General features: G+C 38.7%; 1 protein-coding gene across 3 annotated transcripts in view; it reads left to right on the plus strand.

Moving 5' to 3' along the window:
* The window catches only part of pcdh9 (protocadherin 9), a 188,428-nt gene that overhangs the window by 119,347 nt on the left and 55,122 nt on the right, over nucleotides 1-13,959 (plus strand). For 2 of the 3 annotated variants that reach the window (XM_029457066.1, XM_029457077.1), the window contains one exon: nucleotides 10,854-11,055. In XM_029457066.1, the coding sequence (XP_029312926.1) occupies nucleotides 10,854-11,055 (202 nt within the window). The remainder of the gene's footprint in view (nucleotides 1-10,853; nucleotides 11,056-13,959) is intronic. The other variant, XM_029457086.1, reaches the window with a different exon arrangement.

A 13,959-nucleotide genomic window follows, 5' to 3' on the forward strand; every position in this document is an offset into this window, starting at 1 on the left:
TTCACAGTGGATATCTTTTTACCGGAAATGTAAGTGTGGACATATCTCCATGGAATATATCTCCCTGTGCCATTTTACTTAATACAATTATTTTCTCATTCTTTTGAGAAAATGATTTAAAATGAATTCTTTATTATGAACTCCTTTATGACGCTGCCTCAGATATACAGTTTAAAATACAGTCTTCACTTCTACAGATATACAGTAAGTTCAGTTCTTTCCGCGCCATTGTTGTATTATATTGGTCCCTAAAACCTAAAGAAAGGATAAGATGGGAACCATCAACCTCACAAAGCAGATAATGTATGGATCATGTTTTCTGGTTCATTAATATTCAGTACCTTTTTGATCTCCGTGTCTCTTGTGTTCTGATGTTTTTTTCTCTCCCTCTGTTGATCATGTGCAAATCAAGTCTCCATCTTGGTGCATGTTTACAATAAACGTCAAAAATAAAAATCATGTTTAGAAACTCAACAATGCTGAAAAGTGTCCCCCTTGCTACTGTACATAAACATATAATGCTTATTTGGTCTACATTTTGATGCAATCGGTTTCCATCAGTGAAAACAAAACAGAGAGAGAGAGAGAGAGAGAGAGAGAGAGAGAGAGAGAGAGAGAGAGAGAGAGAGAGAGAGAGAGAGAGAGAGAGAGCGAGAGAGATTGTCTCAGTCACAGTCTCCCAAAATGCAAACAGGCAGGCGATCACATACAAACAAAAACAAATTATGCACTGCGACACCCTATCCCCCACTATGCATTACGCTGGCGCCTTGCTTTCACTAGAAACTGTTGGAGGGAAATTGCTGGCTGCTTGGCAACAAAACAAATGGAAAAAGCTCTGGGTGATTCTTATTTTGCAGATGATTAGTTGAATCCGAAATAATTGTTGGTAAGATCATTGACCATAAAATCAATTATTAAGTCTTGAGCTCCCCCTCATTGTGACTGTCCTTTCAGACAAAGTTAGTTTTTAAATTATTGATGGTTGAACTGGTAAAACAGCAGGTGTGTAAACTGGATGTTTTACAAACCCAATGTGTGCTGTAATGACAATCAGCATGAAGTAACTTTGATTGTCGCGCAATACTTTTAAGCATCAGGAGACAGTGTGATGAGAAAATGACTTATCATATGTAAACATTAAATACATATGCAGATATGTATCTATCTATTTATCTGTCTATTGTAATATGTGCATGTTTTTGTGGAAGATTATTGCCTACCTGCATTTGAAGTAGAAAACGTGTGCAATCCACGCATTGTACAGTACAGTATCCATTAGTACAGTATGTTTTTGTATATGAAGCTTAACAGCGTATGTCATGGACAGCCATGAACTCTTTTGGCAGCCTTTTCCTATAGCCAAAATAAAAATCCCATAATATTTTATTGTGCGTACAGTCATTCAATGAAAAATGGTAACATACTCACTAATTGTGCCCAGTTATCACACCCACTCATATCACATTCTTTGAAATATTATGTCCTTGCATACATTGACCACATACAAAGTGCACTTACTTTCATGACATGAACAACATGTTTTGTAGGTGTGCTTAGAATACAATATTTCACTCCTCGGTGCACAATGTTGCACCTTCATGTTGTTAAATACAGGTCATGAACACAGTGTATGCAGAACCAGAGGCATACTGATTATTTTTAACGTTTTTTTACCGTATACTATAATTGCAAGGGGTTGCATTGGGGTGTAGTTGACTGTTAGTCTACCATAACTCTGGATGCATTTATGGGAGTACATGGACAGTATGTACAAAAATATGTCCAGTGCCATACAACCGATGTAACACCTTGACGGCTAGCACATACTGTAAGAGCAGGTTATCAATAGTGATATTTGGTGACACTTGCAATACCTTGTCATGGTGCTTTAACATCCAACATAACTTCTGTTATCACTTCTTTTCTCATCATCAATCCGCATGAGCATCTGCTGCTTTTGGGAGAGGCTACAGGTTGCTATTTCAAGTGATGTAGAACAAGTAGAGATTGAAAAATGTCCTTCTCTTCTTACTATTTAGCTGACAATTAGATTGTGTGATAGTGGAACGTGCTTTTTAGTGTGGTCTACAATTCAACAAAGCATTTTCAATTAATTTCAGGCCATAACTTGAAAACGTTGGTTAGAGTAGTGAGAGATATTGCTGTACATTGTCTTTTACTGTTTAATTGTCTTTAAACAGCAGCTACTATGCATACAGATTACCTTTAAACTGCAGTATCAGACTAATCAGTTGTTGCCCATGTCATTAGGTTTTACCACTTTATAGCACATCGCTAATTTTCCACACAGTTGGATTCAGCTTTTAACAACAGATTATGATAATGTCGATGCTTGCAAATTTAACGTATGGATTAGTTGCATATTTAAAACCTACATTTATTAGATTAAAACCCTCATAATACCTTATTTCCATTAACAGACGGATACATCAAATCCAGGGATAAGCGCAGAGAAATAATAAGAAGAAACAACTTTTTTTAAAGTCTAAAGCTAAGAAAATTGATTGGTTGGATTTTAGTGGAGTTAGTTCACCGCTCACATTGTTTGTGCTTTGTCATGTGACAATACAGTCACAATCAGTCCAGGAATGTATGTATCATGTAGGTATGTATTTATTTGAGTGCTAATTATTTACAGACATGTAAGTTACTTAGCCCTCAATTTACATGAAGTAGGTGTCATATCTGGTTCAAATTACACATAACAGTTATATGTTTAATGGGCTTTATATCCAGTAGATAGACTGGACATGCATGAATTGAGTCCGTTCAAAGGTTATAATATAATGAGCTATCGTTTATGTGTTATCTTTAATAAGATTAACAAAATAGTTTGTTTGCTGTTCCGGAAAAACTAACAAAATCATTCTCACAATCCTTGTATGTTTGAGTGAATGCTATAAAAATAATCAAGACATTTAGATTACCAGTTGTCAAAGTCAACCAGACTTCCCTGCTGCATCGATTTACATTTGATCTCTCAAAGCTGAATAATCATGGTTGTGTAAATAACCATTATTTCCACAGGATAAACAGGGATCCAACTAAACAAATGTGTGCTTCTGTACCTGTTTGGTGTAATGGAATCACAAATAGGTTTTAATGACAGCTAATAGGGTTGTAGGTTATTATGAATCATAGCGTACACTGTGATTATGCTTTGGATTTGCATGAGTGCAAATAAATGTGTAGCTTTTAATGCAACATGAATGTTTTTTTATTTTCTCTTGATTACATTTTAATGTTTGTAATTCTTTTTAACCAGCACACAGGTATGTCTCACAAGTAATTGTGGTGAGTAAATAAAAAAGCCAACACCCTCCATAGTGCCACAGGAACAGTGACTTCAGTGTACGCTGTCTACAGCTGAGTGCAGCACCAAGATCACATGGACTGTAACTCATAAACACATCAAACTTCCCCATTCAGTGCTCAGGGCCTAGCCTGCTCTGCTCTGTAGTTAACTGTCTCTGAGTGTCAAATCCTTCATCCTGATGCAGGAGACACACATAGAGAATAATTCCTGTGTCTCATTTTATGGCTGTGGATGTCGGTGCAGGGTAGAACCGATGAGTGAGTCAGTAGCGGTTAACTTTGTAGCTAATGCTCTGTGGCAGTTGCACAGGTTTCTTCAGCTCTGCTTAAGGCACAGAGGGGAGCCGGTTGAACTACTCGTGTCTCAGAGTTCTCACTCAGCCAAGTCAGGTTATTTAACTGCACGCCAAAGTTAGGATGAAGAGGGAAGGCGGGATGCAGAGAGAGAGACAGACAGAGTGAGAGAGAGTGGTGGTGGGATCCATCAGAGAAGGTAAGAGGTCACTGCAGGGTGGAGAGAAAAAAAGAAAAATATGAGCCCAAGATGTCCAGATGTAGCCCCAGGTGGTGTTAGAAGACATCAATCATAAATGCAATTGCATCTCTCCGACAAAGTCTGTATTCTGTTTAGTTTAGTGATTTGTGCTCCTGTTTTTCTAGACTAAAATGTAAAAACTTAAACCCTATATGCCTACCACTAGATTGTCCCATCTGTATGTGTAACTGCTGTATATACAAGTTAGACATGCATATCTAAGCCAATATATTCATGCCATGTTTCCAGCTGTAGGCAGCCCGTGGTGTCAGACTAGGTTAGCTCAACCATCACCGAGCCTGTTAGCTGCAGTTTAAGCGTAACTTCAGATACTTAGAGAGCTATTCTGAAGTCAACAGAGATAATCCTAGAAGGTTTGTTCCTAAAGCTTTGTAGCCTATAAGTAGAGACTGCATTTATTGCACTTGCTTTTGCTACAATAGTTCAAAGCCACTAGGTGCAGACTTTTTGAATGCAGCATTTAACCTCATACCAGCATCTAATTTTGCTGGAATCATAAGCTCTTAAAATGTATCTTGGATTTCAGCAATCTGGTTTCCAGTACATAATGTTTAACAATACTGTTGCATAACTATCAAGTTATAATCTGTAAAATGAATGGCTGGTATTTTTCAGCAATAGCCACAGGAAAGTATTCAACAGTGTAATCACAAGTTTGTCATGGCGGATGATGTTGTTGACTGTCTTCTCTATTCTTCTTTGTTAAAACAACGTGACCAGATGAGTCATGTGAGACATACACAGTTTGTTTGGTTGTGCTGTTAGCATATACACAAGTTCCTCTTTCTCTGTTGCAGTTTATTTTTACAGCGTAGCTGCTCAAGGCAATTTGTTGCCCCCTAAATAGAACTGTTGTTGACCTGTACTATGTACCTGCTGTTACCACCAGTAGCCACAGATGGGGACAAATCAACCAGGACTGAAAGCTGCACTAATCCATATATATTTACAAAACATTGACTATGACAATTGACTCATTTGAATTGTTGAACCCACAGAGAACGATCAGCCGACTCTGCAGTTACCCTCAGCTCTGCAGATAACTTTTTGCATTTCTCCGCTCATTGTTTTGGTTTTGCTGCCCACAATATCCTGTTCAGTCTCACTGCTCTTTTCATCTTCACCCTTTTAGCCGCTGCAGGCAGCTGTTTTCGGTGATGATAAACCCACTGTATGCCACGTTTTCAACATCAAATGGCAGACAGACAGATTTGACGACTCGTTGGTAGTGAAAGTGAAGCATTTAGAGGCTAAAGAGCTGAATATTTCTCTCGGGAGTAGATGGAGACCTGAAAATGGAGCTAAAAGTAGAGTGAGTATTGGACTTAGATTCACCAGGTGGTCAGAAACGCAACTGCAAATGATTTCTAATGCGGCTGTGTATCTGTTATCACGTTCGCCATTACAATTGATCAATGACATTTAATGTTTTATGCACATAGGCAAGCAAAAAGCAGTGGAGACTGGTGCTCATGCTCAAGTGTGGAAGTAGGATGAGATGGATTCAATTAGGGAGGTGTAGACAGATGAAAAAAAAAACAAATTGTGAAAATGGGAATTTGTCAGCACGTGTCACATCCTGTCATCTGTGAAAGATGATAGGTGAGTCTGGTGATGAACATGCTGTGAGACTATGCACCGTTTTATGCTTTTTTTATGAGAATTAATGTCTCCTATGTGGGTTAGACAATAAATGGTTGAAGGATAAACCATTGCATGCATGCTGTACACTGCATCCATAATCTGTGCAAGATCTTTTAGCCCAGAAAGAGTCACAATGATGGACTGTGTTGATAATCACATGCTAAGCAAGTGTTCTGTAAATGACTAACACAAAGCACACTGCTGTTAGACATAACACACACACACACACACACACACACACACACACACACACACACACACACACACACACACACACACACACACACACACATGCTACATGTCCACTCTTCAAAGCTTGCAATTTGGGAAATGGGTCAGATAGGACTTAGATTTATGTATCTCTGTGTTTGTCTTTGTGTGTGTATATTTCTTCCGAACCAAAGAGCGAGGGAGTGACTGATCGAGCTCCATTGTGGATGTGGCAGAATGCAGATGTTTCTCAGAACTGCCGAGCTATGATTTAATGATGAAAAGCAGAAGGCAGCAGACTTAGACTCTGGAGAGGCAGCAGGAGCAGACTACGTCAATAGTAGAGTCAGAATCAAAGACGGGGGAGATTGTGATTTATTTGTCACTTTTTATTTGAGTTTTGCTTACAGAAACAAGTTTGGGAACTCTTTTTATCTCTGCATCTTTCATCTTTTTTAAGAAGTTTGAAAAGCTTGTTTTTGACTGTTTATGTCATCAAAATAGAGCCCTGCCTGACTGAGATTGTGATGCATTTCATCCCAAAGGAAATCCAAATGTTATGTTGGCAGGAGGCAGTGTCTATCATCTGCTAATGTTTCACTTGATTTGATGTTTTATGGAATGTTACAGCTTGTCGGGGTTGTGGATGAACACTGCGGGGAATAGAGTATGACACCGAAATGTACTTTCTCAAAAAACATGATGAAAGATCAAGCAAAGGACATAGATTATTCTATTTAAGGGTTAACAGTATCACACAAGACGGTTGTCATGTCAGCAAGTATTGTAGTACTGCAATAGCAGTGAAAAGGTGTGAGACAGAGAGGGAATGACAGGGTAAGAAAAAAATCAATCATCACGACTAGTGAAACAATCACGTTTGTGGCCTTTTATTGATGAAAAAATGTATTTTCCAAGGTGGCCAGCAGATGGCACAGCACCTTTGGTCTCTAAGGGAAAGAGAAAGTGTGAGAGAGAGGAGGGCAGAGAGAGAAAGAGAAAGATATCTTTTTGTGAGTTTTTTTTTCCTCCTGGTTGACTGATCTCCTCAGTGGTCTGATTGTGAGAACGGACTTGTGGGAAGTGTTCTCTCACCGCAGGTGTCAGACTGCTGTTAGATAAGATTATTTGTGGGGGTGAGGGGGTTGCATTATTTTGTGCGAGTGTGTGCATGTGTTTGTGTGCGTCTGCTCAGTGTGCGCTTCTTCTCATTAAATGTCTGCCTGATAGAAATGTAGTGTTATATTGAGTTCATGTGGGAAACAATACAACACAGAAGTTGTTTTTTACTTTCACACTGTGCTCCATATGGTCACACTCAGGAGGAGAAAGGCAGGGAAGCAGAGAGAGCGCTCATGCTTCTATCCCTATTTGTTTTCTGTCACATAAAACCAAAGTTGTATCAGTTTTGTGTTGTATGGGATTGAGTCTGTACTGTGCAGTGATTCTATTTATTTCACCTACTGATTGGGATTTTAAACAGAGGTTTGCTGAAACACCTCAGTGATATCGTCGCAACAGGCACTTTAAATATCGTGTTATGTGTGACTAAACGCTTTATGTATCAGCTACTTCTGCAGTCTGGTTAAATTATTATTCTATGAGTGCAGACTCTGCTTAAAAAAAACAGGTATTGGTTAGTCCTTAAAAATGGAAATGCAATGAAAATGATAATGAAAGTTGAATTAATTTATAATACTGCTACTTTTTACTTTTCCACCAATGTTATACTAATTCACTCGAGCAGAAAATACTGTGTATGGAGCTACGTTAATCTGTTGGAAGCCAAAAAAAACAATATTTGGCCTTTATTCTATCCTGTCAGATTTTATTTGCTTACGTTTGCTCAATATTGTAACTTTTCTGGATCCAAGGGCGAACGCTTTTCTGTATAACTTGCAGGCTTGTTGGAATTTAAACCTTCCAGCAGCAAAGTGCTGCTATTTGCTTTGTGTTTGTTAAAGTGAGTGTGTTTGGTCAAGCAAATTATAAAAACAAGCGGATAATAAGGGTTAGCAGCCGCGATAAGCCATAATATCTTGTAAACTGGCAGCAGGGATAGTTTAAGCCGGTCTTATGCTAATGTTTCTACAAGTGACTGTCAGCAACAGAGAAATTCAAACATGCCTAAACCCACAAATAAACAGATGTGCATGAGACGACACACACAGAACACACAGTGGTGAGGACAACGCATGTGATTTAAAACTGGACCTTTTTATTTATTATTGAAGTTAAGACATTATGTAATTATGAATTATTTTGCTTGAAACAATCTAGGTATTTTAATCAAAGAAGGCTAAATAATTCCATCATTTGCGCTTGTCTGCATACATCATATTCTTACAATAAACCTCTTCTGCCTCGCACAAACAGACCTCAGAATAAAATCTGACAGGGCACTGAGCAAGACTTCATTTAGAGTCCCACAAGTGTCCCACCAAACAGCAGTGTTTGACGGCACAGACTGAAACCCTTAACCCAATCAATAATAAGCCAGTTTTGTTCCCTCTCTAGTAAAAGTCAAAATCAAAGGAAATTACATAAACAAAGTTATTATTGCTTCAATTAGCGCCCGTACTTGTCATGTATACAAGAAGAACATTTTGTAATATCACATTTGTCACGTCGTATACTATGATTAATTGAGAATTAAGATTGCTGTTCTTTATCCTCGGCTTAAAGCGAAAGCAGACATTTCCCCACTGTCACACTGTCTACTGCATTACCTTTTGTATTCACTCACTTCATGTATTAATCAGAGTATTCTCATGAATGTCTTAATATTATACTGAAGGGCATGTACTGACACTGTCATATACTGATCATGAACCTTTTTAGAAAACCTTTACAAAAGCTGCAGTGAATTATAGATCACATTACTCAATATAATGAATTAACACCACGTTTATCATGTGGATCATCTACAGTTTTAACACATTTACTAAATACTACTTGCATGTAAAAATATACAGTTGCTTCCTTAACTCTGGAACGAGGTGGTAGAAAGGCTGCCAGTATCAGTACTGCAAGCTTGACACTTTCAGGGCAGCCAACAAATAAACGGCTACCGTGCCTAAGGCCAACTTGTTTGGCGTCAGCAGGAAGAAAAACATATGAAGCCACTGTTAATTAACTGCAGATACACCAAACATGTCAAATATGTAAGGCTTGCCTCACTTGTTTCCCTGGGTTCATTTTCTCTATACATTTTTTTTAACCTACACACACATAACATGCCTCCCCTTATATAAAAATGATAGCGTGCGTTGCCGAATCACTATACTTTAGCTGTCACACAAACAAACAAAGGAGCGAACCCCATCATGTCATCTTCATTCGAAATGCATCATATGCCTCTTTATAATTACTACTGGTGACATTTATCCAGATTGCTATTGTTTTACAAGACCTTTACATTTAATTGTACTTGATTCTTCACTTTCAGTTGTCCGTCAAGACTGCAAATATGAAGCATTGTTCAAATCCTGATTTCGATTTTTGGGAATATATACTGCATTTGTTTTTCTTTAATACAACAAATCATTTTTTTTAAAAGGGCATAGAAATCTACACGATTGAATTCACCATAACTTCTTTCATGAATGACGGCAATACAAATAGCATAGCTGTCGGCTTTGAATTTAATAAAACGTTCTTTCTTGTCAATTCATTCATTCTTTTGTCAGCTGAGTGTGTTGTTGCAACACCGCTGGGCATGTACACATTGACATCTTCCTCCAAAGTAGTTATAGCTGACAGGTTTTTGTTTATCTGGAGTTGCAGATTAAGAGCTCTGTCTGTCTGTCTGTCTGTCTGTCTGTCTCTCCGTCCACATCGTCCATCCGTCCGTCCGTCCGTCCGTCCGTCCATGCGTCCGTTCGTGTATCTGCATCATCTATTCAACCGTTCCTCACGAAAATTAAACACCATGCATCTAAATCTGAATCCCCCAAAGTCTTCTAGGCCAACCCCCTTCTCCCTAACCACCTCACCACTCCATTTTTTTTTCTTTTTTCTTTCTTTCCTCTTTTTGGTTAATTGAATGTTGCATTTTTGGAGCAGTTCTAAGATATATAATGAGGTCATTTGCATTAGACTGCAGATTGGGTGACCTTTGCTTTTGCCAATAATTACTGTAAAACCCGTCTCTGTCTGTCATCACCAAGGATGTGGCAGGGACCTCTCTGTGCTCACGAAAGGTTAGCTTGAGGCTTGTGTCTGGACTTATAAAAAAGCCTGAGGAAAATGTCATTAGAGCGGGGGGGAAAAGACACTCGGAATTAACAATTGGAAATTCAATCAGGATGGCTTAAAGGATGGTGTGTGCGTGTATGTGTGTCTGTGCGTGCGTGTGTGTGTGTGTGTTTGCTTGCGTAGCTCCAACAGAAGGGCTATACGACTTGTCCCAGGAACACTTTAAGAAATTCCTCTCGTCAGTGAGAGTGCGGAATGTGGAAAGAAGGGCACCCTGGGGGGGCGACTTCTGTTACCTCTGCAGGCCACTTTGACTTTGCCAACATGCAAACAAACTAAATAATAAGACTGTAAATGTCTCTGCAGCAGTCCTCACAAACATGATAATATGCTGCTATCAATATGCAGAAATTTCATGGCCTTGATTAATTATGCCTGACATTAATTACACTATGCATTTATGAAAGGCTCACGAATGTTGCACTTTTCACCTTGCTGAATTGTTGTAACAGTATGTGATCTTTAATTTGCATGCTGTTATTGGTTGTCATTGTGCAGTGAAACGTGACTGTATTTACCTTGTGTTAACTCCCCTTCCCATCAATAACGCGGCCCAAGTCAAAATAGACTTTTTTATTCTACAATCATTCTCAGTCTTCTGGAACTGAAAATGAACCCTTCTATTCATCAATGCCTTCCCTACTTGTAAATGTTTAATACATTTTACATCGTTCAAACAATCTCTTTAGGCTGCTTATTTCACACTGTAGCATTGATCAGTGTGTCAAGCAGCATGCATGAGCTTGCTCAGCTCACTGTAAAATAATAGTGTGAGAAGGATAAAAAATTTGAGGGGGCAGAGCAGAGCACTAACATCAGAGGCTCTGTTTTGTGCTCTTGGTTCTAGTCGCAGCGGCGCGTCACGTTTCACCTGCCGGATGGCTCCCAGGAGAGCTGCAGTGACAGCGGTCTGGGGGACCACGAGCCTGTAGGCAGTGGCTCCCTCCTCACACAACCTCTCCCTCTGGTGCAGGCGCAGGACGACTTCTACGAGCAGGCCTCCCCTGATAAGAGGACCGAAGCTGACGGCAACTCCGATCCCAACTCTGGTGAGTTGTAATATACTGTATCTCATGGCAGACAACCATTTATTTTTAATACGCATGCAGGGTCGGTTTCTTTTGATTTCTCTCTCGGTCTCTCTTTTTCTCTTTTACAAACTTCAAAGCACCAATTGCAGACATTTTTTAACAGCTGCAAAATGTTCACTCTGGACATTGTGTGATAGTGTCTTTTCTTTTGATTACGTTTTTTTTTTCCAATTTTCTGCTGATTGTCTGGAAGGCAGCAAAATCTGAACATGCTTTGTCTTTACGTGCGGGTTAAAGCAAATTAATTCAGAGTTGTCTTAAGGGAATGACTAAAACTCCTTGAGTAGAGATGATAAATAGTCATGAAAAACAACATCAGTCTTTATAAAGAACTCAACGTACCAGATACCATTTAATTCAGAGTCATTTGATTGCCCAAGTAGGTTTCTAGTGGATCCAAGAGCAGGTCATTCATTTCTCAGTTAATCATCCAGACTTGTTCATTCCTCCCAGGAGCAAACCTGGGCATCCCATAGGCTCCTCACCTATTTGTGAAACTCATTTGATTTATTTAGAGATGATTTCCCAGTTGGAAGTCTTGGTGCTCAGCTGAAGATGTTAACTTCCCACTATTTCTGGTGGGAATGTACATCTCCGACCCAGTTTTCTCATTTTATCATTAAGAGGTGAAGCGTGTGCGAAGATCAAGCGCATCGCCCCAAGGTCGATGCCAGCTTGCCTGCTGTGGGTGGAGCAGCCAGCACCACATAAATACAAGTGCTGTGAGTAAACTGTGCGTGCGTATGATTTCATACAGACTCTAACTTAGCAGATGTACTCACAGTTGGCAGATGTAGTCTGTGTAGGCCTACTGACTCACAGTCTTCACAAATGAATGGACCTGCACATGGCCCAACCACGTGCGGTTGTAGTACAGCTAACTGACAAGCATGGCTGTATTAAAAATCCATCATATATTTGGTTCAAAGGAAGTTTACAAGCATGGGAAAAAAATGCCACATCTGCATGTTATGCTACCTGAAATCCAGTCACTCGCAGTGTTTTATTTTTTTCTAATGTGGGAAGTAGTGGAACATTCTTATTTCCCAGTAAAAAGTCATGGGAACAAGTTTATAATGGATGGCCGTGTCTTTGACACTGGAAACCGATACCAGTCAACGCCAACTAGTAGTTTAGTTTCCTGACATTAAAGTTGCCCGGCAAGTGGAACGTGTTCAGGAATACTGCTGCATATACGAAAAGAAAGTTGTTAAAGCCTTTTTTGGCTCCAGAAGTAGCTGCGTGAAATCTGATGCATTTTCTAAAGTGACTTGAGTCATTGTTGGTTTGGGCTGACTACAAGTTTGAAAATGAAATGAAATCTGGAAGTGTGGAGTTAGAAGTGAACTGTAGCTGCTCATCTCGGTGTGAGGCTAGCGGCTCAAGACTACATTAGATGCTTCTAGCATAACACCCTCAAAACTCGGAGCGAATTATCGGCAGTCGAGTTGCATTATGGGTAATGTATGCGTCAGGTTTTGACAAGAATGAAGAATGCTTGGAATAAAAAAGACGAAATATTTAGTTGTGGTGCATCGCTTTTGCTGCTTTTTTAAAATTATTTATCCATTGTGAGTCTGACAATGTTGTTCAAGGCTAAATCGATGGAAGACTTTTAACAAACCACAAACTAACTATGAAACCCATTTCATTCTTTATTTGTCAGAAGAATACATTTTTGAGAAAACTAATGAATTAATTGCCAATAAATGTTTTGCAGTTGCCTTTAATATTAATCTTTGAAATTGATAGTGGACATTTAGAATATACATACAAAATAAACATTAATCATGCTGTCATTATGTTGTAAAAAAACATAATCGAGGCCGTGTTACACTTCAGATGGAATAAACCTCCATTGGAATCGGCCGGTGGAAATTAAATATATATGAACATCATTTTGAATCACTTACAGTAAATTTAGATACTGTAATGTACTATGGATACATTCTAATCACATATATCATAACATCAACACAATATGTAGATGTAGAAACCTTGCCAAAGGTTAGTGTCGAACAATAGTTCAAACAATTAGTGCCTCTTGAACATGATGTAACAAGGGGACACGTATTATTAGCATGGTCTAAATGGTATCTCTGACTAATCTCTATTATTGAAAATACACCAATGGATACTTATACACAGGTGTATGGCATACAGAGAGAGATATAAGACTAGAGCAAAAGCAAATGTGGACCCTTTAAACTGTAAAATGCATAATTTAAAGTTAATTTAAATAAATGTCCTCCTACACAAGCCCTCGTGCATTTAACAGGACTTACATTAACTTTTTCCAACACAAGGCATCATTTTTGTGCTTAAGCAATGGCACTCTGTTGTGTTGGTATTGTTTACCTGTCAGCAAACTATTAACAATGACAACAGGGGTCTTTGATCATTGACCTGCTGCTTGGCAGGATAATGATTTTATGTCTTGTGTATGAAGGATGTGTCACCTGCTGGTGGGGCTCTTAAATATCTGAACTCAGTGTTAACTAGTTCTGAGTAATTCTTTGTCAGACTTGAAAACCCCTAACTGTACAATATGAGACAGTCTGTTTACAAAGGCAAACAGTATCTGGATGATATTTGACACTATTATGTTCGAAGTTGAGGTGTAAAATATCTATTTCTAACACTGTTGAAAAGACAAACATTTTAGATGAGGACCTTGACAGTGGGTGGTCGTACCACAACGCTTCGTTCAAGGTTTGACAATAATATAACTATTGATTTGTTTTTCCTGACATATTAGGACTGTTCAATAGACCCTTAAATAAATCAAAATTGGAATGATTTATTAAATTATTATAAGGCTGCAGTTCTCATTTTTATACAGGGTTTTGAAAAACATTTAAT

This window comes from Cottoperca gobio, chromosome 3, assembly GCF_900634415.1.
Source record: "Cottoperca gobio chromosome 3, fCotGob3.1, whole genome shotgun sequence".
NCBI classification, from domain to species: domain Eukaryota; kingdom Metazoa; phylum Chordata; class Actinopteri; order Perciformes; family Bovichtidae; genus Cottoperca; species Cottoperca gobio.